Raw genomic sequence first — 26,964 nt, 5'->3', positions numbered from 1 at the left:
GTATTCCTAATTGCAAAAGAAAACATATGCAGTATGATCTGTTCAAAAATGTATCCTGAATTCTGTAATACTTTTCCAAAAGGACAGAATGGCAAAGAGTTAAGAGGTTCTGTTAAATTAAATATTGATTCTATTAATCAATTTTATTAAAGATGGTATTTTAGAGATTCATGTTAAATACCCATTTTCTTGCCCCAGAGTAATTTTATGTTTGCTAAATTCTTAGCCATTAGTTTGTTAGTACATTTGCTGTCAATAGATAGGGGAAACAGCCATTTGGTGAACAGTGCACTGTTCATATTTTTATTTCACAGTGGAGTCTCCAAATCTATATGGATATAAAGGCTCACAGAAAGGTTGTGTTGTGTATTTCCATAGATATGGTCAAAATTATTTTCCCATTTCCAAAAAAAGTTAAGGAAAGCTGAAGGAAAACTTTTACAGCCCTCCTAAAAGTATAGGCAAGCTGTGGTTTTGCTCTTTGGACTCCCATATGAAGTAAATGGAGTTCCTTTAAAGGTTAATTAAACCCTGTTTAGCAGCAAATGATTAGAACAGATTCTACAAGTCCTTCAAGCTTGTTAGGATACTCCTTTCTGGTTGCTTTAAATTAAGTTGTAATCGTAAGGAAAAGGAAAAGTCTACTAGAAGAGAGTTTTTAGCTTTGTTTGCTTGTATTTTTTTTGTTTATCCAAGTCCCGTTTGCTGCACCTTGCATATGAATTAGGAGGAGGGATAGTGGAGATCACACAGTATCATAGGGAAGCAGGAATGGGGCCTCCTCTGAACCAACAAGCTCTGCTTAATGTTATTTAGCACAAGAAGAAGTGATCAGAGGAAAACTCATAAGGCACAGCATCCCTTAGTGTTTAATAGGACAAGAAAAAAGATGCTCACATCAGGAGCTGGGATTTTTGAGGTGCTAATAACCTAAAATCATACCATTAGTTAAAATTCATTTATTTAATTTAAATAGTTAAAAATAGTTTTTCATGAAGGCACGGATACAAATCACTAAAATTATTAGATCAATTCATTTTTTGGATATTTACAAACATTTCATAGTTGTTGATGAGTATGGAGTGATAATCCTGACATGTTTCGCAAATAATTAGGCTTCCTTGGGGATAACAGTAATCCCACTTAAATAAGCAAATTAAAGTATAGACATCAGTCCGTACAGAAAATAATATAGATTCATGCAGCCGTGAGTATATTATAATGGTATATAACATTCAAAGGTGTTTAGAAGCACCCCACAAGGGGTGAATACTCATAGTAAATCCACATGAAAAATACTTTCCAAAACATTAAATGAATGATCTTAAAAATTGGTGGGGGGGCATCTTACTGTTCAGTTATGTTTGCATATTTAACTATCCAAAAACATTTTGGGCTGACAACAAGGTCCAAAGATCCAAATATGAGATTTCAGAAAAAGGAAAGAAAGAATACACTGCAATGTATGTAGGGTCAAGCACTGGTGTACTGGCCACAGGAGGAATAGATCAGGCGTATGGCAGCTAAAGAGTCTAAAAGAATATATAGCTAAAGATCCCTCATCAGCCAAGATAAACCCGAAACAAGTATAGAAAACAAAACACAAAAACGCTAGGAAATGGGGGCCATCCAACACACAATCGGGGTTTTAAAAAGTTAGTAAAAAGTCAATAACCACTAAAAACGAATTAAGGGATAATTGAATATAAGTGAGTGGGATAAATGCAGAAAGTATACATGTGTGTGGCAACAAACTGGTACTTGTAATACTGTGCTACATTACACCCAAAAGGATCCTCCTCCTAATTCACCCAGGTGACAGATCCAGGGCTAAATGTTCAATCCACAAAACTGTAGCAATAGAATAGGGCACATAAATGACTCAAGTCTCACATAATTGGGCTGTTTGGAAACATCTTCTCAATTATAGCTCACCTTTTCACTACACCCACTCATACCGCAGCTTTGTTTGACAATCGTTTCCCTACCGATCTGCAAATCTGACAGGGATTGCTCCTAGAATACTCCCACTATGCCCAACGTAAACAACCTCGTGGCATTATGGGGACACCAAGGGACCATCCACATCTGCTCCGGATTGGCCCTAATGATCAAAGCAACAGGCACGAATGCCCCTGACAGTAATCTCCAGCTGCAAGCAAGGACGGTTCATGCGCACTCTGGTAGCTGGAGAAATGCTGATAGGTCAGGCCTTACACCAATAAGGTATGGGGTTGGATGGCACCCAGTGCATGCATGCCTTGAGGACATAGTGGGTGCATGTGTAGTTGCGTGCACCACTCTGGAGGAGCGTCATCACACAAGGCCATCCCACCACTGGTCACCTACCAATCAAAATCCTAGGCCAAAATGCAGCACAGCAACATCACAAAGAGCCCTCCAGTGGCCACTTGTGAAAAGAGCCACACTGGATACTCACAACAGGAAAAATACTACTAATAATAAAGAGCCCTCCAGTGGCCACTGGGGAGTATGAACACTGAAAGGCTATAAATGGGTGTTTGAGGTTGTAAGTCGGCCCAGACATAAATATCCTTATTGAGGTTTCAAGCAAAGGAGAGTGCCACTGAAGGATATCAATCTATGTATAGTGCTATATAATATACTACGCCAAAACTAAGAATCCTTATAGAAGGCTAAAACATGCCAAAATTAAAACAAATATTTAAGCCAAATCTAATTGCTGGAAAAAAAACCTAGAGAGAATGGCCAGGTGTACATGTTTGGACACGTCAATAGGGAACCTGCCGAAAAGACAGTCCCGCCATGTCCAGGAGGGGAAGTGATCTCCCCACTGGGGAGCAGCGGGACTCCAGGCGCCCTCTGCATCCATATATGACCAAATCCCAATCCCCAAATTAAAGGCGATTCCCTTTAAAATTGTATGACAAGTAAATATAAAAAATAGTGACTTTAGACCTAAAAAAATGCTCAATAATAAATAACAAAATAATGCCCCACTTCAATTGTGTACACGTGCCTTTTCATATATAGATACATACATATATATATACTGGAGACAAATTGCATGAGAGACTAAAATGGACATGAAGGTAAAACCTTGAAGTGCTAAAGAAAGGGATAATTTCATGAATATATTCTAATCCAATAGAAAAGGCTTCTCCCTGTAGTAGAAGACTATCCACGTCTCCGCCCTTTTATGTATGGGTGCATGTTCAAATGCAAATGGGAGGATATTGGAAGCATTGTAATTTTACTATAACCCCACATGGCGACTGATAGGTGTTTTAGGACGTTTCTAAGAGATTAGACTTATATTGTCTTTTATGCGCTGGAAAAAAGAACGCTTGGTTTTTTTCCCACGTAAAAAACGCTCCACAAGTGCATTGCATGAGATACACTATGCCAGTTGTTTGACAGCTTTCAGACAATCTTGGTGTATAGGAGAGACCATCAGGTATTTACATTTGCCGCAAGGAGTGGTACCTGTCTGGGGAGTAATAGGACTCCCATCCTTTTTGTTTAGGTAATGGCTTTGTATTAAACAATCTTTTAATGTTTCAGATCTTTTGTATGTGATTCAGAAAATAACGCAAACGCTCTCACCCCTCCAGGTACAGTTTGCATATGAGGGGGCACAACGGGTCCCCATAGCAACTGGAGGTAGTGGGCACATTGCAACATATGTAGTATTTGTTCAGTATGAACCAGGCCTTACTCCTAACAAAATTACAGGGAATTCTATTAAATAAGAATTGTTCACAGGTTTCATAACCCATGGTATCTTATGTACTGTATGTGGCATTAAGCAATGAGGCATGTAATGTTACTGAAAAAGAAAATTTTTTAGTGATACCGTCTGTAAAGCCTGGTACACATGGGCTGAATATCGGCCGGTATCAGCCAGTTTCAACAGATATTGGATGACATTTGGCCTGTGTATAAAAGCCGCTTGTCTGACAGAAGCCATCCAAATATCTGATTTCTGTCAAACAAGCATGCTGGAAAAACAGCTGATATGCATCTGATCTAGTGGTGGGGGGGGGGGGGGGGGGATGGAGTCCTCCTGTCAGAACTCAATAGCTCTGCGGGGAGTTTGCTGTACTAACATCTATCAGGCATTAATGGTATACCCAAACACCCCCACGCTGCCCTTCCCAGCAGTCACTGGCATTCCCACATTCCTTGACACTCTGATGCTCGTCTTTTACATTTTACTGGCCACTAAAATATCCATAGCAATTCTGTGGTCAGTATCACTGCAATGAATAATACCATTTGCTGGACCCATGCTTCATGAAAAACTGGCCAGTATTTTAGAAGACAAACAAGGTTTGATATGATCTGGAATTCTTTGATATGCTATGTACAGTCTCCATTATAACATTTAAGGGTCGATGGGAGAGGTCTACCTCTATTTTATATTATATGTTTCTCCTTTCTTTCTCCTTTCTTGTTATGTTCTTCTTATTACCATTGATCTTTGATTTCTGCAATGTATAAGGTTTTCTCCAGGTGAATACTGGTTAGTTGGTGATGGAGCAATGGCATACCGTTAACCCGGGAAAGGGCTCTGAGTCGACGATGATACCATCAGATTACCTGGCCTCGTCAGCTTTGTTACGAATTTTTTTACGTAACAAGATGAGTCATCAGGGCTCAGCTTTCTATTCCCCATAACTCAGTCCCATTGGTTGGTTTTAACTGTGTAATATCTATATTTATTGTTTACTTCTGTTTTTCACCCTGGTGTCTTATTGAGGTAAAAGTGAGTAACGTGTGTTTTCAATTTCCTATTTCTCTTTGAAAACAATAAAAAATGAAACAGGAGAAATTGGTCCTGTAAAATCTGCTTATATTATTAGTTGCTTATAACCATGTAGCTGTAAATATAGCATATATATATAGATATATAGATATATATATATATATATATATATATATATAGATATAGATATATATAGATATATATATATATATAGATATATATTTAGACTATAGACTTATGGTTCCTGACTTTGACTAATTCACCTGCTGGAGTAGCTAATAGAAGGTATTCTTTTCAGAGCTTAGCATAATATTACATTTATTCCTGTTTATCAGCTTCCTAAGTATTTAGACTTATAAGAGCAGGGATTTATACAAAAGAGAAAATACATAATAGGCTGACAGCTTTAATCAAATTAAGGGAGTGTTGTTGTTATGGTAAAAAAAGAGTTTTACATTTGAAGCCTCAAACATAGAGCCTTTAGCAGCATAAGATGGAAATGATGATAATTGATAATTCATGTTCTAGAAAAATAGTTTCTAGCTACTCTGTTATTCCATACTTTGATTACATACCTAAAGGTCCAGCTGTATTCATGCTTTTTTTCATCAGTCTTTTTTGTGTTATTTACAAGATGGTAAAAAGTGCTTTTCATTTCTTTGTTGCAGTCTTTTTCATTTGCTGTTTCTTTTCATGTGAATCTGAAGAAAACAAGCCCAGCATAACAAGAGAGCTAAAAGTAGTTGAAAAGCATTAGAGAAGCAGAATAAAGAAAAAACAAAGATAATAAAAAAATAATTAAAAACAGTAACAGAAAAAAAATAATTATAGTTCTTATTTCAGGAGTTGTATTTAAATTTGTTTTTAACTGTGTCGCAAATTAGGTTTAATGTTGATAAATGTAAAGGTATGCATAAAACTAGGGGAATCAATGGTGGAGAAGGATCTGGGTGTTTAGGTAGATCATAGGCTTAAAGTGTTGCTAAACCCAGAACCGTAACATCAGTCTGTATACGCAGTAAAGCATGCTTTTTTATACTCCCTGTGGAACCTAAGGAGTCAGTCTGTAAAAAGGCTGTTTGATCTTGTATGCACAGATCCTCCTCTTCTTCCACTGACTCAAAAACAGGTCCAAATAAGACAGTGTTACTGGAGTCAGGCTGCGCATGCTCAGTTTTGTGTGTTTGTTTTATTTTTTCTTGGGAGAGTGCATGTTATCAGCACAGGGCCACTCAGCACTGTCCAGAAAGAGGGTCAGGGGTCCTGAATCCTGATAGTGCAGTATGAAAACTCCTCCGACAGTTTACCCAGGAACTGATAGAAGTAACAAGACTGCTATGTACTAGTGATGAGAAAAGGTATATTTTGCCCCTGCACAAACCATTACTAAGAGCTCATCTGGAATATGCAGTTCAGTTTTGGGCACCAGTTCATAAAAATTATATTTGGAGAACTGGAGAAAGTGCAGAGAAGGGCAACCAAACTGATAAAAGGCACAGAGAAGCTCAGCTACGAGGAAAGATTAGCTGAACTGAATTTGTTTTCTCTTTAGAAGAGGAGATTAAGGGGGATAAAATCAACATGTATAAATACATTGGTTGTCCATATAGTGAACTTGGTGTAGTTATTCACCGTAAGTTCATCAGAGGACAAGGGTGCGCTCTATATGTCTGGAGGAAAAGAGATTTAATCTCCGAATACGGAAAGGCTTCTTCACAGTAAGAGCTGTGAAAATTTGGAACAGAATCCCTCAAGAGGTGGTTCTTGCCAGCTCAGTAGATTGTTTTAAAAAAGGCCAGGATTTTTTTCCTAAAAGCATATACTATAACTGGATACTAAGATTCGTAGGTGAAGTAATACCGGGATTATCTGATTGCCTCGTGGGGTATCGGAAAGGATTTTTTTTCCCCACTGGAGCTAATTGGATCTTGCCTTATTGAGAGAGTTTTTTTTGTTGCCTTCTGCTGTATCTACCGTGGGTGTGGGATAGTATATATGGCGGTTTTCTATTTGTGTGCATGTGTGTTTTTGTATTTTTTCTATGTTGGTTGAATTGGATGGACTTGTGTCTTTTTTTTCGACCAGATTAACTTTGTAACAGCTTCTTTCCCTGCAACTCACTATACATGTTACAGTCTGACTGTACAATCTTTATACAACCTCTTTAGTCTATGTACATGGAGGGTTTAGCCCATTAGGTTCAAATCCTGGCATTTTTTTGGTACGGGTTCAGGCACAACAGCCTCTCAAAAATCTACGACAGGCTAAAATATGTGTAAACTGAATGTTGTACCAAGCAGTACATCAGACCACAAAGGAGACAACTAAGGAGGAAAGCAGGACAGAGGGATTTTTATCCAAAATGATGAACAGTTGGGAACTTTGTTATATCTTCGATTGAGAAAGGTCTGCCTGCTCAGAAACATGCCTAACAGACATAATGGCTACCATGAAGGCAACCTTATGTATGTTCTTAAACAGATTTTTCTAATCAGCTCAAAGGGGGTCAAACAGATATTTCTAATCAGCTCAAAGGGGGTCAAACAGATATTTCTAATCAGCTCAAAGGGGAGCTGTGGAGTATAGAGAGCACCAGGTTGGGGATCCCTTGACAACCCAAGATCGAATTGGGGGATTTATATGAGCAGTTCCTTGAAGAAAGATCTTGATTAAAGATTGCAATGTGAGAGGTTTCTAGAAAAGAATGGATAATGCAGAAACCTGTCCCTTAAGGCTACTCTGGGCTGAATGACCAGGTTATAGAAAGGATGAATTATGAGCAACAGGACGTTCCTTGTTCCCTGTTGCCCTTAGTTGCTTGACCTTGCGCCTGGAAAAATGTTTGATGGAGGGGTGTTGCTAGGTAGGAAAAAGACCAGGGGCTTCAGCCCGAAGGTAAATTTGATTGCACGTCGCTCCTTTCCGACATCAGAAGGGGGCGTCAAGATCAACGCCAGGAAACTTTGCCCTGCGCTGGGTTAAAGGTGAGTGTAATACCAATTAGAACAATTAGAGCACCCCTTGACCCCTTTACATAACACAAGCCCCCCACACCTTTGGACCCCTTTACATTACATAGCCCCCCCTCACCTCTGGACCCCTTTACATTACACAGCCCCCCACATTTCTGGACCCCTTTTGAATTACACAGCCCCCCCACAACTCTGGACCCATTTTGCATTACACAGTCCCCCCCCCCACACACCTCTGGACCTCTCTAGCATTACAAAGTTCCCCTTCACCTCTGGACCCCTTTTGCGTTACACAGTCCCCCCCCCCACACCTCTGGACCCCTTTTGCATTACACATTCCCTCCCCCACACCTCTGGACCCCTTTTGCATTATACATTCCCTCCCCCACACCTCTGGACCCCTTTTGCATTACACAGTCCCCCCCACACCTCTGGACCCATTTTGCATTACACAACCCTCCACACACACCTCTGGAGCCCTGTTGCATTGCACAGCTCCCACACTCACCTCTCGACCCCTTTACCTTACACAGCCACCCCACACACTTCTAAACCTCTTTTGCATTACACAGCCCCCCCCATTCACCTCTGGACTGCTTTTGCATTACACATCTCCCCCACACCTCTAGACCCCTTTTGCATTACACAGCCCCCCGCACACACCTCTGAACCCCTTTTGCATTACACAGCCCCCCCCCAGAGTTGTACAGAGTGCAAGGTTCAGAAATGCGTTGTGCAGAGTGCAAGGTTCCGGAGTTTGTTGTACAGAGTGTGAGGTTCAGGAATACGTTGTACAGAGTGCAAGGTTTAGGAGTGCACTGTACAGGGTGCAAGGTTCAGAAGTGCGTTGTACAGGGTGCAAGGTTCAGGAGTCCATTTTACAGAGTGCAAGGTTCAGGAATGCGTTGTACAGAGTGTGAGGTTCAGGAGTGCGTTGTACAGGGTGCAAGGTTCAGGAGTGCGTTGCACAGAGTGCAACGTTCAGGAGTGAATTGCACGGGGTGCAAGGTTCAGGAGTGCGTTGTACAGAGTGCAAGGTTCAGGAGTGCGTTGTACAGAGTGCAAGGTTCAGGAGTGCGCTTTGCAGGGTGCAAAGTTCAGGAGTGCGTTGTTCCAGGGTGCAAAGTTCAGGATTGTGTTGGTCCAGGGTGCAAGGTTCAGGAGTGTGTTGTACAGGGTGCAAGGTTCAGAAATTGCCTAAACTGCAAAGACACCAATTAGTTAAATATAGCACACTTATCTTAAAATCTTGATTAGCAGCATACAGGAGCCAAGGTAAGAATGGTGGCATCAGATGGAACATAAATGAGTGCAGCCTAAAGCAGGACAGGCAGCAGTGAATCATTTATCTAGCACAGCCAGGGATTGGTGGGAAAGCCAGGGGTGGCCTTAATGAGAGTGATTTGAGCTGTCAAATTGAATCTCTGATGTCGGGGATGGACAGGGGCCGATATGCAGTGCTCCGCCCCTTTGTACAGTGCATAGATAAACAGCCAGTGTTGGCCAGGGAGGAAAGGAGCAGGGGGCGGGACCAATTGTAACTACTGTATGTGCACCCACAGCAGTGTATAATTCAGGTTTATTATACACTGCTGTAGGTGCACATACAGTAGTTACAATTGGTCCCGCCCCCTGCCACCTTCCTCCCCGGTCAGCGGCTGTTTGTCTATGAACTGGGCAAAGGGGCAGAGCCCCAGCCCACCCTTGACATCAGTGCTTCAATTTGACAGATCCACTCACTCTCATTGCGGCCGCCCCCGGCTTGCCCATCAATCACTGGATGCTGGATAGATGTTACACTGCTGAGCCCCAGTCAACACCACCCCCCCCCCCTCAACGCCACTGGTTTGATGTGTGTTTTTTTTTTTTTTTCTCTGAGTAAGGTGGGGGTCAACAGATTCAGAGATACCCCTATCCCACAAGACCTGGGTTTCAAAGCCATGCTGTCAGTCAGCAACTGAGAAGCAGGATGGCATAGGTGGCCTTGCTCCAGTAACTCTGATATTTTTGAAAGAGGCCAAAGTTTGTTTGACAGGAGTCTGAGTACGGTATGTCTGTGTACCACATCCTTCTGGGCCAATTCTGATGATGATCACCAGACCTCTGTTTTGCATGGCAGTCAAAAGAGAATCTTTATCAGAGGGAAGGCATAGATCAGACTGAATGAAGACCAAAAAATTACCAGGGCATCATCTGCAAAGGCATGAGGATTCCTAGTTCTGGCTAAAAACCTTTTCAGCTCTCAACTTTTGTATATCATTATTATGATTTTTCAATGAAGCCTTGTTAGTTTAAGCTGCTTCATCCTATTTGTAATGTAATTTTTGGTTCTTACCCTACATTTTACTTGTTGCCTTTATTGAGTTACTTCGGTCACACCAGTGTCATGGTGAGTCAGCAACTAACCGGAAAATGGTTAGTGGTACTAATGCCCTCCTACATATGACCAAGTGTGGTCCTAGCGGCTTTAGTTCCCTTTTTCCCAGTTTGTAGTTGAACCTGGAGGCCAGAAAGTTCACAGCTGGTTTTCCTCACTTTTGGTAGAAATTCTGGAAGATCTCAGGTGCAGAGACCACTCCACCAAGTGTTGGTGGCTTAGGAAGCCCATCTGCCAATTGTCTGTACCAGGAATGTGGATGACAGAGAGCTTTAATGTGAATTTCTCTATCGCTCATTGACAGACGTAGTCCTCTGTGATTCAGCACCTTCGGGTTATGCTGCCTCCACAGGAGTAGGACTAGACAGGAAATAAAAAATGATCTGGCCACACCCTAGGGGCAGTCCCCGAGGGTATATCCTCTCTCTCCCTGCTACAGCACATCAGTTTTTCTCTATCGCTCATTGACAGACGTAGTCCTCGGTGATACAGCACCTTCGGGTTATGTTGCCTCCACAGGAGCAGGACTAGACAGGAAATAAAAATGCTCTGGCCACACCCCAGGGGCAGTCCCCGAGGGTATATCCTCTCTCTCTCCGCCACAGCAAATCAGTTTTTTTCTGTCTAGTCAGGAGTAAGGACCTAGATACCTTGCTGGGATCTTCGGTCCTGGCAAGATTTTTTTCTTAAAAAGATTTTTTAGACAGCTTTTTTCTCCAGTGTTCCTGTGAGATCTTCAAGCAAGAAAGCTGAACTGGGCGACGGGCTGGATGTTGAGATCCGGTGGTCACCCCAGTTCAGCCTACGAGCGCGTGCAGGCCATAGCTCCGCGCTGGGTCGGCCGCGACATAGTCCCACTGGGGGACTGACCCCGCGAGTTAAACGTCTCGCTGAAACGCCAAGGACCATGAGTCACGGCGTCCGTATTGGTCGACAGCCCTCCCGCCCCGGTGGAGAGGGGTACTGTCAGGAGTTGGTGCCCGCCTGGTTCCGGTATGGTGAGTAGTATGTTCCCCCTTTTCCCCTGACGGGTCTTGTGGTGAACGCGGGCCCCTCTCTGTATGGTAAGATAGAGTCCCCCTCTATCCTATAACATGGCACAGATCCCCCTACTTTGAGTGTGATTTTTTGTGCAAAAAGCCAGGAGGCTTGGTTTGGGAGCTAACAATCTAATTGTATACATGTTAAAAAGATTGTAATCAGTGGCAGTCTGGGAATCTTACTATGATAATAATAAAGTACCTACCAGTCAGAAGCCACGGACATGTAGACTGCCTTCCTAGTCAAATCTCCAGCTATAGCAGGCCTTCCGAACGGCCATGCGGTCCGCCAGGGCCGGTACCGCCAACCACGCCAAAATCCCCATGCAGAGAAGGTGTTGTGTGCTCTGCAGCACACCGCTATTCGGTACAGGCCGCCTCCATTTTTTTTTTTTTTTTGCTGGATCGCACGAGCCGCCATTTTGGCGTAGCCTCGTGTCTCCAGCATGGGGGCGGCCATGTTTGAGGTGATCCAAACACCTCGTGGAGCTAGGGGAGGCGCCGGAAGGTGTGCAGAGGGGCGGAGCCGCCTCCTTTCTTCCTGGGCAGCCAGCCAAAAGACTTCCTGTTTGTGAAGACAGCGCTGTAACCTGTTGCAGTTAAACTCTGAGCATCAAGTGGTGAGCCTGGGGGTCTATCTCTCTCTCTCTCGATCGATAGGGATCCCTAGCAGGTAACACTAAGGGGCTTTTGTGGCTCTGGGGGTCTGAAAAAAAAAAAAAAAATGTTTTATTTAATTGAATTGTATTATCCGGGAAGTTACTGGAATAATCATGGACCCTGCCACACAAATTCCCCCACCTGTTTCCCTCGAGGGGGCCACGGGACCCGCCGGTGCACAGAGTATGGATGCATTTACAGCAGTTTTGGAGTCTTTGGTGGCTCGGGTGGAGGCAGCCTGTCAGGGACGGGGTCAAGGAAGCGACCCCCGCCTACCCCTATATTATCTGACACCTCTGACTCAGATTCAGAGATGGTCACTGCAGCTGCAGGTCCCTCTGCAAGGGCTGTTACCTCAGGTAAAGCTCCCTCAGACAGTGAGGAGGACGTTCCTTCTCCCGCTATAATTCAGGAAGAAGCATTGGTGGACGCACTAGTTGTGGCAGTGCCGGAAACCTTAAGACTTGAGGTTTTACCGGCAGAGGCAACTGAAACAGAGATTCCCTTTGGTACTAACAAGCCCATCAAAACGGTGAAGGTTTTTCCTGTACCCAAGTGTTTTGGTAATAAAATTAAAGGAGAATGGGAGCATTCTAAGCGTACCTTTACGATTTCCAAGCGTATTGCTAGACGCTATCCATTTGAGGAATCCTTCATTAAGAAATGGACGGTGCCACCAGTAGTGGATCCACCTATTTCCAGGCTGAATAAAGCCACGGTTATCCCAGTGGAGGACACTTCGTCCTTTAAGGATCCCTTGGATCGGAAGATGGAAGCAGAGTCCCGCACTATCTTCTCTCTGATAGGGTCAGCATTTAGACCAGTAATTGTTATTGGTCTAGTTTCCCAGACACTTACGGAATGGGCGAGATTGGTACGCCAAGACCTTAGGGGAAAAGATATTCCCCAGGAAACATCTGATTTGATGGAACAGATTATACTAGGGCTACAGTTTATCTGTGACGCAGCCTTGGACACTACTCCCCTATTAGGGCATGCATCTATGTCAGCGGTAATCCTCAGACGTGTGCTGTGGTTAAAATGCTGGTCAGCTGATCTAGGTTCCAAAAAGACCTTGACGAATCTCCCCTTTCAGGGGAATCGTCTATTTGGGGCCACCCTAGATGAAATTATTAAGGATGCCACTGGGGGCAAGAGCACTTTTTTGCCACAGGCTGCTAAAGCTAAGGGACCTCGCAACAAGCGAGGACCTTTCTTTACCGCCCATAAAGGGTACGTACGCCCGGCTGGAACAAGCGGGAAAGGCAAGACTCCTCCAGGAGGGTTCAAGAAAGGCTGGTCGGACAAACAGAGGACCGACTCAGCCAAACCCGAAGCAAAGGATTACACAGCCTGAAGGTGCGCCCCCACCCGGGTTGAGGGTGGGGGGACGTTTTCACCGGTATTCAGGATATTAGATCGAGCATCGACTACCACTACCGGTGCGATTCTTCCCTTCCAACATTTAAGTACTACAGGGAACGGTAGTCACCGTTCCCTGAATAGATCTTTTCCTTTACCTTTTCCTAAGATTAGTCTCTATTCTCCACAGGAATCGAATCTGGTTGACCAGACAGACCAAGAAGCCTCTAGCCGGGTGACTTCGGTCCCTGAGGTTCAACCAGAAAAGATCACCCCTCCTGATAGGAATCAGGTATCTGATAAATGTGTGGGAACAGAAAACGACCAGACTTTCTCGGATGGTCGGGGCCAGATAGCTCTAGGGACGCCTGGTTCAGATCCAGTCAGCGCCAGTGGTCCTAGAAATTCTAGGCTGGCCTCGTCAAGCCGGCCTGGCCGACTTGGACATGCTAGTCGCAGACGTTCCGTGGGAACTTCGTCTCAGGGAATGTCTGTGGTCTCAAGGACCAATTTACCATTGTGCTTTACAGTCGCTGGTTTTAATGGCCTGGCCATTGAGACCCAAGTACTGAAGGACAGAGGGTTGTCAGCTTCAGTCATTCCTACCCTTATTAAAGCAAGGAAAGCGACTTCCAGCAAGGTCTATTATCACACATGGAAGACTTATATTGCGTGGTGCGAATCTTTAGGATTTCCTCCACGTACCTATTCGGTGACTCGAATATTGGCTTTTTTGCAAAAAGGGGTTGAGCAGAAACTAGCCTTGAGCACCATCAAGGGTCAAGTTTCAGCATTAGCAATCTTCTTTCAGAAACCTTTAGCTACCAAGTCCTTGGTGCGGAATTTCATCCAGGGGGTGCTGCACCTGGCTCCACCAGTCCGCGCGCCCTTACCGCCCTGGGATCTTAATTTAGTTTTGTCGGTTCTACAGAAACCTCCCTTTGAAAACATCAGGGAGATTCCCTTGCTTACTTTATCCCAGAAGGTGGCCTTCTTGGTGGCTATCACTTCTGCTCGCAGGGTATCAGAACTGGCTGCATTATCATGCCAGTCCCCATACCTAGTGATTCATAGGGATAAGGTAGTACTTCATCCTAAGCCATCCTTTCTTCCTAAGGTGGTTTCAGATTTTCATCTGAATGAAGATATTGTACTACCTTCCTTGTGTCCTCAGCCCAATCATCATCGGGAACATGCGTTGCATTCCTTGGATGTGGTTCGGGCAATCAGGGTATACCTGAAAGCTACGGAATCATTCCGTAAGACGGATTCACTTTTTGTGATCACGGATGGCCCCAGAAAGGGGTTGCCTGCATCTGCCGCGACCATTGCCAAATGGATTAGACAGACGGTGGTACAGGCTTATTCTATTAAGGGTCAGAGTCCTCCGTTCCCTGTTAGGGCGCACTCCACTCGAGCGCTCAGTACTTCCTGGGCCTTTCGCCATCAGGCGTCAGTGGTCCAGGTATGTAAGGCGGCCACCTGGTCGTCGGTACATACCTTTACAAAATTCTATAAAATTGATGTGATGGCATCGGCGGATGCCTCATTTGGCCGCAAGGTTTTGCAGGCCGCAATTTGAGGAGACCGGTGGTCTACCTCGAGGGTTTTTTTCTGTTTGAAAAATTTATTTTTGTTGAGTCTCATCATTAAGGATGAGCATTGTAAACTTCTAGTTGGCACCGGTTGGGCCTTCTAGATTGGGATTTGATTTCCATTTTCCCACCCCTCATTTGTGATACTGCTCTGGGACTTCCCGAAGGTGCTGTATCACCGAGGACTACGTCTGTCAATGAGCGATAGAGAAAAATGGATTTTTGTAAAATCTTACCGTAAAATCCTTTTCTCTTAGCTCATTGACAGACGTAGTCCCCGCCCCTCTGTTTTTGAGTTGGGTTGGGTTAAATTCTCTAAGCACTGCTTTTGTGACATAACTGATTTGCTGTGGCGGAGAGAGAGAGGATATACCCTCGGGGACTGCCCCTGGGGTGTGGCCAGAGCATTTTTATTTCCTGTCTAGTCCTGCTCCTGTGGAGGCAACATAACCCGAAGGTGCTGTATCACCGAGGACTACGTCTGTCAATGAGCTAAGAGAAAAGGATTTTACGGTAAGATTTTACAAAAATCCATTTTTTTCTGTCTAGTTAGGAGTAAGGACCTAGATACCTTGTTGGGATCTTCGGTCCTGGCAGGATTTTTTGCTTAAAAAGATTTTTAGATAGCTTTTTTTCTCCAGTGTTCCTGTGAGATCTTCAAGCAAGAAAGCTGAACTGGGCGACGGGCTGGGTGTTGAGATCCAGTGGTCACCCCAGTTCAGCCTACGAGCGCGTGCAGGCCTTAGCTCCGCGCTGGGTCGGCCACGACATAGTCCCACTGGACGGGGACTGACCCTGCGAGTTAAACGTCTCGCTGAAACGCCAAGGACCATGAGTCACGGCGTCCGGATTGGTCGACAGCCCTCCCACCCCGGTGGAGAGGGGTACTGTCAGGAGTTGGCGCCCGCCTGGTTCCGGTATGGTGAGTAGTATGTTCCCCCTTCCCCTCTGACGGGTCTTGTGGTGAACGCGGGCCCTCGCTGTATGGTAAGGATGAGTTTTTCCCTCTATCCTATAAACATGGCACAGATCCCCCTATTTTGAGTGTGATTTTTGCGTGCAAAAAGCCAGGAGGCTTGGTTTGGGAGCTGACAATCTAATTGTAAAAATGTTTAAAAGATTGTAATCAGCGGCAGTATTGGAATCTTGCTATGATATAATAAGTATCCTACCAGTCAGAAGCCAGGGATATGTAGACTGTCTCCCTAATCAGGTCTCCAGCAATAGCAGGCCTTCCGATGGCCCTACGGTCCGCCAGGGTTCGGTACCGCCGACCAGGCTAAATCCCCATGTAGAAGGTGTTGTGATCACGCCGCTATTGCGTGCAGCCGCCACCATTGTTTTGCTAGATCGCACGAGGCCACCATTTTGGCGTAGCCTCGTGTCTCCAGCATGGGGGCGGCCATGTTTGATGTGTCCCAAACACCTCGTGGAGCTTGGGGAGGCGCCGGAAGGCGTGCAGAGGGGCGGAGCCGCCTCCTTTTTTCCCGGGCAGCCAGCCAAGAGACTTCCTGTCGGTTTCAGACAGGGCTGAGACAAGTGCAGTGGGAAACTCTGAGCATCAAGTGGTGAGCCTGGGGGTCGATCTCTCTCTCTCTCTCGCTCGATAGGGGTCCCTAAGCAGCTAACACTGAGGGGCTTTGTGGCGCTGGGGGTCTAAAAAAAAAAAAAAAAAAAGTTATTTTTGGATTGAAATTTCCGGATAGTAACTGGAATTATCATGGACCCTGCCACACAAGCACCCCCACCTGTTTCCCTCGAGGGGACCACGGGACCCGCCGGTGCACAGAGTATAGACGCATTTACATCAGTTTTGGAGTCTTTGGTGGCTCGGGTGGAGACGGCCTGCCAGGGACGTGGGTCAAGAAAGCGACCCCCGCCTACCCCTATATCATCTGACACCTCTGACTCAGATTCAGAGATGGTCACTGCAGTTGCAGGTCCCTCTGCAAGGGCTGTTATCTCAGGTAAAGTTCCCTCAGACAGTGAGGAGGACGTTCATTCTTCCGCCATAATTCGGGAAGAAGCATTGGTGGACGCACTAGTTGTGGCGGTGCGGGAAACCTTAAGACTTGAGGTTTTACCGGCAGAGGCAACTGAAACAGAGATTCCCTTTGGTACTAACAAGCCCATCAAAACGGTGAAGGTTTTTCCTGTACCCAAGTGTTTTGATAATAAGATTAAGGTAGAATGGGAATATTCTAAGCGTACCTCTACTATTTCCAAGCGTATTGATAGACGTTATCCGTTTGAGGAATCCTTCATTAAGAAATGGACGGTACCACCGGTGGTGGACCCACCTATTTCCAGGCTGAATAAAGCCACCGTTATCCCAGTGGAGGACACTTCGTCCTTTAAGGATCCAGTGGATCGAAAGGTGGAAGCGGAGTCCCGCACTATCTTCTCCCTGATAGGGTCAGCATTTAGACCAGTAATTGTTATTGGTCTAGTTTCCCAGACACTAACGGAATGGGCGAGACTGGTACGCCAAGACCTGAGGGGGAAAGATATCCCCCAGGAACATCTGAATTAATGGAACAGATTATACAAGGACTACAGTTCGTCTGTGACGCAGCCTTGGATACTACTCCCCTATTAGGGCAAGCATCTATGTCAGCGGTAATCCTCAGACGTGTGCTGTGGTTAAAATGCTGGTCAGCAGACCTAGGTTCCAAAAAGACCTTGACGAATCTCCCCTTTCAGGGGAATCGCCTATTTGGTGCCACTCTAGATGAGATCATCAAGAATGCCACTGGGGGCAAGAGCACTTTCTTGCCACAGACGGCAAGAGCTAAAGGACCTCGTAACAAGCGAGGACCTTTCTTTACCGCCCATAAAGGGTTCGCACGCCTGGCTGGAACAAGCGGGAAAGGCAAGGCTCCTCCAGGCGGGTTCAAAAGGGGCTGGTCGGACAAACAAAAGACTGACTCAGCCAAACCCGAAGCAAAGAATTACACAGCCTGAAGGTGCGCCCCCACCCGGGTTGAGGGTGGGGGAACGTCTTCACCGGTATTCAGGGCATTAGATCGAGCATCGATCACTGTTACCGGTGCAATTCTTCCCTTCCAACATTTAAGTACTACAGGGAGTGGCAGTTACCGTTCCCTGAACAGATCTTTTTCTTTACCTTTTCCAAAGATTAGTCTCAGTTCCCCACAAGAAACGGATCCGGTTGAACAGACAGCCCGAGAAGCCTCTAGCCAGGTGACTTCAGTCCCGGAGGTTCAACCAGAAGAAATCACCGTTCCGGATAGGAATCAGGTGTCTGATAAATGTGTGGGAACAGAGAAGGAGCAGACTGATAATCGGGACCAGATAGCTCTAGGGCCGTCTGGGTCAGATCCAGTCAACGCCAGTGGTCCTAGAAATTCTAGGCTGGCCTCGTCTAGCCGGTCTGGCCGACTTGGACAGACTGGTCGCGGACGTTCCTTGGGAACTTCGTCTCAGGGAGTGTCTGCGGTCTCAAGGACCAATCTTCCATCATGCTTTACAGTCGCTGGTTTTAATGGCCTGGCCATTGAGACCCAGGTACTGAAGGACAGAGGGTTGTCAGCTTCAGTTATTCCTACCCTTATTAAAGCAAGGAAAGCGACTTCCAGCAAGGTTTATTATCGCACATGGAAGACTTATATCGCGTGGTGCGAATCTTTAGGGATTCCTCCACGTACCTATTCGGTGACCCGAATACTGGCCTTTCTGCAGAAAGGGGTTGAGCAGAAACTAGCCTTGAGTACCATCAAAGGTCAAGTTTCAGCATTAGCAATCTTCTTTCAGAAACCTTTAGCTACCAAGTCCTTGGTGCGAAATTTCATCCAGGGGGTGCGGCACCTGGCTCCACCAGTCCGCGCGCCCTTACCGCCCTGGGATCTTAATTTGGTTTTGACGGTTCTACAGAAACCTCCCTTTGAAAACATCAGGGAGATTCCCTTGCTTACTTTATCCCAGAAGGTGGCCTTCTTGGTGGCTATCACTTCTGCACGCAGGGTGTCAGAACTGGCTGCATTATCATGCCAGTCACCATACTTAGTGATTCATAGGGATAAGGTAGTGCTTCATCCTAAGCCATCCTTTCTTCCTAAGGTGGTTTCAGATTTTCATCTGAATGAAGATATTGTACTACCTTCCTTGTGTCCTCAGCCCAATCATCATCGGGAACATGCGTTGCATTCCTTAGATGTGGTTCGGGCAATCAGGGTATACCTGAAGGCGACGGAATCGTTCCGTAAGACGGATTCACTTTTTGTGATCCCGGATGGCCCAGAAAGGGGTTGCCTGCAGCTGCCGCAACTATCGCCAAATGGATCAGACAGACGGTGGTACAGGCTTATTCTATTAAGGGTCGGAGTCCTCCGTTCCCTGTTAGGGCGCACTCCACTCGAGCGCTCAGTACTTCTTGGGCCTTCCGCCATCAGGCGTCAGTGGTCCAGGTATGTAAGGCGGCCACCTGGTCGTCGGTACATACCTTTACAAAGTTTTATAAGATTGATGTGATGGCATCGGCGGATGCCTCATTTGGCCGCAAAGTTTTGCAGGCCGCAATTTGAGGAGACCGGCGGTCTACCTCGAGGGTTTTTTCTGTTGAAAAATTTTTTTCTGTTGAGTCTCATCATTGAGGATGAGCATTGTAAACTTCTAGTTGGCACCGGTTGGGCCTTCTAGATTTGGATTTAATTTTCCATTTTCCCACCCCTCATTTGTGGTACTGCTTTGGGACGTCCCGAAGGTGCTGAATCACCGAGGACTACGTCTGTCAATGAGCGATAGAGAAAAACGGATTTTTGTAAGATCTTACCGTAAAATCCTTTTCTCTTAGCTCATTGACAGACGTAGTACCCGCCCCTCTGTTTTGGAGTTGGGTTGGGTTAAATTCTCTAAACACTGCTTTGTGACATAACTGATAGGGAGAGAGAGGATATACCCTCGGGGACTGCCCCTAGGGTGTGGCCAGAGCATTTTTTATTTCCTGTCTAGTCCTACTCCTGTGGAGGCAGCATAACCCGAAGGTGCTGAATCACCGAGGACTACGTCTGTCAATGAGCTAAGAGAATAGGATTTTACGGTAAGATCTTACAAAAATCAGTTTTTCTGCCCTGGAGAGTGACACATTTCTGCTAAAGGGGTTGGAGGCCATTAAAGCAGATAGTAACACAGTAAAGTGACTAACCATTTCCTTGCCTATGTATCTATGTTTTGTGCTAAGAACTTTGGGTTGTATAGTAATTACCAGAAACCAGTTGCAAAATGTAGGTAAACATGTTCTTAAACCCCCTCAATGTGGATATGGTTAGGGGCCCAGGCTTCACTTATCACACTGGGCATAACCCCATCAAGGTCTGGAAACCATAAGGATAAACTATGGCCTTGGATTTGTGTATTACCCTGTGGCTAACTATACATGTTGCACTTCATGCCAAGGTGAGCGCAGCATCCAATGCACAAAGCAAATATTACAGACTGAGTCCACACACTGGGTTCTGGGTACGGTACCCAAGGTAAAACACAGTGGGATACCAATCTGGAAACTGCTAGATGATCCAGGTTGATAAACAGTCAGATCTTGATAGCTGTGTTAAAAAAAGTTAACGTTAAAAAGAAAAAAAAAAACGTCTTCAAAGGAGAAGAGGTCTATCTCCTAAGGCAGTTTCTCAACTCCAGTCCTCGGGGCACACTAACAGGCCAGATTTTAAGTATTACCTTGGGGAGATGCAGACTAGAATACTGCAATCACTGAGCAGCAAATGATATCATCTGTGATGTATTTCAGTTTTCTTGCAAACCTGGCCTGTGTGCCCTGAGGACCGGAGTTTAGAAACACTGACCTAAGGACACTAACAAAAAATGGAGCCTCACAGAGTGGATGGGGTTAAATGGGTGTGCATTAGGGAGAGCCCTAGCAAGTTTTTTGCCACCTGAGGGTAGCCTACATATAGCATGTGGTCTATAAATGCAAGCCCTGTGCCTGGTACTGTACAATTAAGATATTTTCTTTCGTCAGTTTTTAGCATTATCCGTGTAATTTGTTATTTGGTAAAATGTGAATAATTGTCATGTGTGAATACCGTAATTTTGAATTCAGTTTTCTGCCTTAGTATATTAGTTTAACTGAGGCATTTTTCTTCACAGAACCCACATACATCACTATGGCGCCACCAACATGTGATCTGTTAATAAACTGCACACTGACAGAAAAAGACTGCAGCTATGGATTCCGGCTAGACCAGAATGGATGTCGCATATGTCAGTGCAAAACAAGTAAGTTACTTCTTGTATTCTGATCTTAGTTTGTTTTTTCTTGAGGCTCTTGCACACAAGCGGTCAGAGCCAATCAGCATAATTCCCAGTTTTGGAAAAAAATTGAAAATATTATGTTTTTTACATAAGCCGCATGCTGTACTCATGTTTAAGATAGCATTGTCATATACAGAAGTACAGTAGCGCACAGCCATTTATGATAATGGCAGGTTGTACAGTGTACCTGGGCTGTTCAGGCAGAGGAAATAAACCTGGAATGAACTGGCTCAGTTGCCTCTTGTGCAAGAGTCCTTATGTCTGTGTCTTTCAAACACATAGTTAAGTGTTTTTATTTTTAATTTTGAAAGAAAGGGGTGCGCTGATTGAGTGAAAGGCTGCAACCAGATGATGTGAAATGTGAATGTTTAAAAGTGATGGTGCGCTTTTCAAGTGATTAGGAAATGATATATAGCACAATATATAAATCAATACACAGGTGTGATCCAATTAAGTGTCACAGTACTTATCAATAATGAATAAACAATGAATCAACAGTGTCTTCAAAACATTGAAAAGTGAAAATAAACAAATAAACACAAGAACTAAAGTCCTGTTTATGAAGTGTTCCAAAAAATTGAAAAAATGGTGGTAAAGTCCAAATAATAAATCTAGTGATGATTGAGATGTTCCCTCCACCTGGTGAAATGCCTCCTTACCTGGCGGAAAGAAGGTAAGTAAGTGCCTGATAGTGATAATTTCTATAAAAGTGAAGCCAAAATCTTATTTCCACCTCCACACGTGCACGATCCCACTGGTGGTAAAACAATCCAAGCCTCTTACCAGATATAAGAGACAATCAAGCCTCTGAAATATCAGATGACACTATGGATATGAGGATGCTTCCTTAACACTGCGAATGGATGGATGGCTCCCACTTTCTTCCCTCTGTATGAACCACGTAAGTCTCCTACTCCCTTAGGGTAAAGTGTGTACTCCCCACAATATTCCAATGCACATGGAAGTTAAATGAGACTAATAGTGCATTACCGCAATAAACAATTTATTAGGTGTACAGACTTGCACTTACATTGAGTTGATCAATTACGAGCAGAAAGTATAAAAATGACAGGCTGAGGATCTCTATTTGCATCGGGTCCGGCTGTAGCACGGACCTCCGATGACGTAATGACGGCACGCCTCCCTGCTGACGCGTTTCCTCCAATAGGGCTTCGACTTGAGATGGGAGATAGGCGCGCCCCGTCATTTCCGCCAATTTATACAGGTTAGTGTTATCTTCCTCTTCCGGTGTCTGCACAGGATGTCCCGAGCGCCGGAAGTGTCCCTTTTACAACGGATTTTTGATACACAAAAAGGATCACTTTTATTCTTACTGTTTCAACATTCTATATCAAATGGCTACTGTAAAAGAAATAATTGGCGCTCGGACTTCTATTATACTGCATTTCTTTTCATATAGAGTAAAAGGGGAAGGTGACACCGGAGAAGGGATTCTTAACTACTTCCTGTTAACAATTTCTTTGAACCTCTACAATACAAACAAATTATGATGTTTAAATGAAAGTTTTAACTTCATGGTATACAAAAATAAAATAGTCACATGTACTCAAAACATTTAAAATCTGTATATCATTAATATCATTAATAAATGTTTAAAATAAGATTAAATGATTTGTTTATTTTCACTTTTCAATGTTTTGAAGACACTGTTGATTCATTGTTTGTTCATTATTGATAAGTACTGTGACACTTAATTGGATCACACCTGTGTATTGATTTATATATTGTGCTATATATCATTTCCTAATCACTTGAAAAGCGCACCATCACTTTTAAGTGTTTTTATTTTTAAAATAAGTAAAATAAAATAGCAGTCTGATTTGTCTATATACTGTAGCAAAATACATTTCTAAAAGTTCTAAGTCTTTCAGGTCCAAAGCACTTGCTATATATTTTACAAGTGTATCCTTCATGCCTCATGGGTTTCTTTTTTCTTGTTCAATCTTTTTATTGGTTTTCAAGCAGGTTTACAATTAGACAAGTTAAAGCAATGAAAACAAGGTGGCATAATTATACAGTGCGAGTACTAAATAACAGAACACATAATAAGTACAAAATGTGTCACTAAAGTACAGTACCAAACATATAACATATGTTACAGCCAACAAATAGGATAGACAAGATAAAGTGTTGGTGCAAAATCTCATGGGGAGAGCAAATGGAAGACCGCTGGGAGCATGGGTCAAAAAAGGGGGGCAGAGCATAAAATAAACATAGGGAAGTTTACGAAACGGATAAAAGTGGGAATAAATAATGAGCAGAGCCATTTGCCAGCTTATAGGGTCAAATCCTGCTTAAAGGAAACGGGTTGTCCAAGGTTAGCCAGATGGCCTGATGTTTTTCAAGCTTGTCATTAGGCTTCGTCTCTCTTTTTTTTTTTTTTTTACAAAAGAACTTTAGTGCAAACAAAAAAAATTGACAAATTAGTTCGACAATGAGATGGTTACATCAAATATAGCATAAGAGAGAACTCCCAACAGAGGGACACAAAAAGAATGTTACATCATTTCCTAATGCAGTATGTCGAACTGACTTAAGTACTAAGTCCTTGATGAACAAAGCTTGATACTCCAGACTGTGATGGATGGTGAATTAAAACCTAGACACCAAAATTAATGGAGGACACGAGGCAGTTTAACTGGGAGAAAGTGGATATTTATGTAAATAAGTATACAATATACTAGTGAAAAGATATGATCATTGTAACCATTCCTCACCAAAACCACGCCTGGCGGCCTTGTAGACTATAAGAACTATTATACATAAAAGGAGAGCTGGAGGGAAAGCTAGAAATAGAAAGAGGGGGGGAAAGAAAAAGAGGAGAGGGGAAAGAAGGGAGGAAATCAAATGGGGTACACAACGGAGAATCACTCAGAGAGGAGCTTATTATCGAATCTGGAAGGTTGGATATATGCTATAAACAATTACCAGACCCTGAGAAATTTGTCATGGGTATCCGAAGCAAAGGCTTTCAGTTTCTCATTTATCATAATATCATTCATACGGTTTTTTGTTTCAAGAATTTTTATTGAACAAGATTTTACAGAAGAAATGCGGTAACATTCCGTAAAACAGTCCAAATAATGTACTGTGAGTAATTGTTAATAACAAACAGTGAACATATCTGTTAGGAATAACATTTTCTATCCATCGCATCATTTTTCATAAGGTCAGATATGGAGCGAAAAGGTTGTAAGAAGTTGATGACCATCCTCTTCTTCCAGACGCCCCAAATGGGAACATAATGCGTCCAAAGGGTGTAGATAGTAGCCTGATTCGCACTCCCATACTGAGGGAAGATAGTGGCACTGTGTTATGCTCAGGATAATCAAACAGGAAACTGTAAACTTCAATAATAATGTTACCAGTAGCAACTAAAAAGGAGAGGAAGAGAAAAGGAAAATATCCAATCCTGAGTTTCACGTTAGTGCTGTTCAATACAACATCTAGTTTTCAGGAGAGGACGACGTAAGAAGGAAAAGGAAAGAGCAGGTAGCATGAAATGTAAAGATGAGAAAAGAAGAAGAGAACCTGTGTAAAAAATAGTACGAGAATCAAGAGAGGGAGACCAGGGGGGGTTTGGCCCTTTTGAAAATGAAGAAATTAAGCACTTATGGGGAGATTGGAATGTTCATAAATCTAGCCCATGCTTCCCAAATTGCTTCAAACTTGTCCGAGTTGTTTTCAAGCTTACTGACCATCTTCTCTTGGATCGTAATCTGTGAAATCTTTCTTTTAGCTCTGGTGAAGGACATAAAGGGTTGCTTCCACGAGCTAGCAATGGTTAACTTGACACCTGTTAGTATAAACAGGATGAGCCATTGTATATTTTTAGGGGCCGAGGCTACTGGGAAGTTTAGCAGGGCACTTTGGGCAGATTTAGTAATAGGAATGCCTGTGACCTTGCGGAGCATGTTAAAAGTTTTGTTCCAAAAGCTTCTTAATTTGGGGCAACTCCACGACGTATGAAGCATGTCACCATGGAGATCACATCCTCTGAAGCAGGTTGCAGTAGAAGAGGGATAGAGTTTAGCTAGTCTACAAGGGACAAGGTACCATTGCATTAGGATTTTTAGGTTGGCTTCAGCCAGTGTCACGTTTAACATGTCCTTAGTGGCCCTGACCGTGGACTTATGCCACTCCTCTGGGGTCTACTCACAGGCTAAGTAATTTTCCCATGCCAGCATATAAGAAGTTTTTGTCTGGTCAGAAGAAAGCGAGCTATATATATATATATATATATATATATATATATATATATATATCACCAAAATTCCACCCCCCCCACACCAACTTTCATAGGGAGTGACGGTTGGGGGTTGAGGTTTTGTGTTCCAGAGTTTATGTAGAAAGTGAGAAATTTGAGCAAACCTGAACTTCTCTGCGGCCGGCATGTCAAGCCTGCTAATACAGTAAGCTTCAGACATTGGGCCAGATGGGAGAAAAAAATGACCAATTCTGTATAACCCTTCATCTAGCCACCATTTGAAGGCCTGGATATCTTCGCCTGGGGGGAATAGAGGGTTTCTAAAGATATGAGCCAGGGGCTTAATAGGGGAAACTAACTTGGTATAATTCCTGAGGGAGTCCCATAATGAGAAGGAATAAGAGAGGGTTGGTGCCAGAATTGGGGGTCTCAACTTGGGAGAGCACCCTAAAAGGTAGTCTAAAGTATGGCGGGGGACAGCCTGCCTCTCCATATTGATCCAGTCAGGGATACCCGAGCACCTGTAGACCTCAGATAGTTGTGCTAATTGAGCTGCCTGGTAGTACCATGGCAAATTAGGTAAGCCAAGGCCCCCCTGTTTCCCGGAACGAAAGAGAACCTTTTTCGATAAGCGATAGCCCTTCTATCCCCAAATAAATTTAATGATTTTAGACTGCAGGGGTCTCAGAAAATCCCCAGGGACAGGATTTGGGAGGGGATCTGAAAAAATATAGAATTTGGAGGAGCAAAGTCATCTTTATTGAGTTTATCCGTCCTAAGCAAGATAATTCTAGACGACCCATTTAACCAGGTCTGATTCCAATGTTTTCATCAGAGGGGGAAAATTAGTCTTAAAGAGTTTGTCTATCTGCGGTGCCAGATTGACTCCTATGGAATGGTGATATCACTCCAGGAAAATTCAAATTGTGTTTTGATCGTTGTGACTTGATCAGGAGACAAATTAATTTTTAGAGCTAGTGATTTATTGTAATTTACCCGCGGGAGAGAGATCAATGGGGAAGAGACAAAAACTAGAAGATCATCTGCAAATAGGGCACATTTATGAGTTTGGGGACCGCATTGCACACCTCTTATATCAGGATGGTCTCTGATGGCAATAGCTAAAGATTAAATCGCAATGGCAAAAATGAACGGGGATAATGGGCATCCCTGTCTAGTGCCACTTGAGAGTTCCTTAAAGATTTGGAGTAAAAACCCTAAATCCTTATTTGCACTTCTGGGGAGGAGTATAGTGCATTGATGATATTCATGAAGGATTCACCAAATCCTCATTGCTTTAGAATAGTGAAAAAGGTAGGTCCATGAGACCAAATCAAAAGCTTTTTGGAGATCTAAAGAAAGCAAAAAACCTTTCTGAGTCATACCTCCATCCCAATGAGAATACATAGGGATATAATGTTGATTGCTCGGCAAATTTGGTCTGGACCCTGTCTCCCAGGTATAAAGCCTACTTGGTCTTTATGTATGTATAGGGCTATAAAGGAGGCTATGCGGTCAGCAAGAATCTTAGTCAAAAGCTTGAGTTCATTGTTAACTAGAGAGATCAGGCGATAATTACTTACTGAACTTGGATCTTTCCCAGGTTTAGGCAAGACGGATATGTATGCTGAATTGGGGTTCGATCTAAAGGAGCCCCTTGTCTTAAATTATTAAAGAAACTGCCAGATAGGG

General features: G+C 43.8%; 1 protein-coding gene across 2 annotated transcripts in view; it reads left to right on the top strand.

Annotated features, from left to right (window-relative positions):
- Positions 1 to 26,964, top strand: part of CRIM1 (cysteine rich transmembrane BMP regulator 1) — a 1,384,383-nt gene that overhangs the window by 1,002,823 nt on the left and 354,596 nt on the right. For both annotated transcript variants that reach the window (XM_082249820.1, XM_082249819.1), the window contains one exon: positions 20,880 to 21,008. In XM_082249820.1, the coding sequence (XP_082105946.1) occupies positions 20,880 to 21,008 (129 nt within the window). The remainder of the gene's footprint in view (positions 1 to 20,879; positions 21,009 to 26,964) is intronic.

This window comes from Pelophylax lessonae (genome assembly GCF_965119305.1).
Source record: "Pelophylax lessonae genome assembly, chromosome: 3".
NCBI lineage: Eukaryota > Metazoa > Chordata > Amphibia > Anura > Ranidae > Pelophylax > Pelophylax lessonae.
The sequence above is the reverse complement of the archived record's forward strand: the minus strand, read 5'-3'. Positions and strand labels throughout refer to the sequence as shown.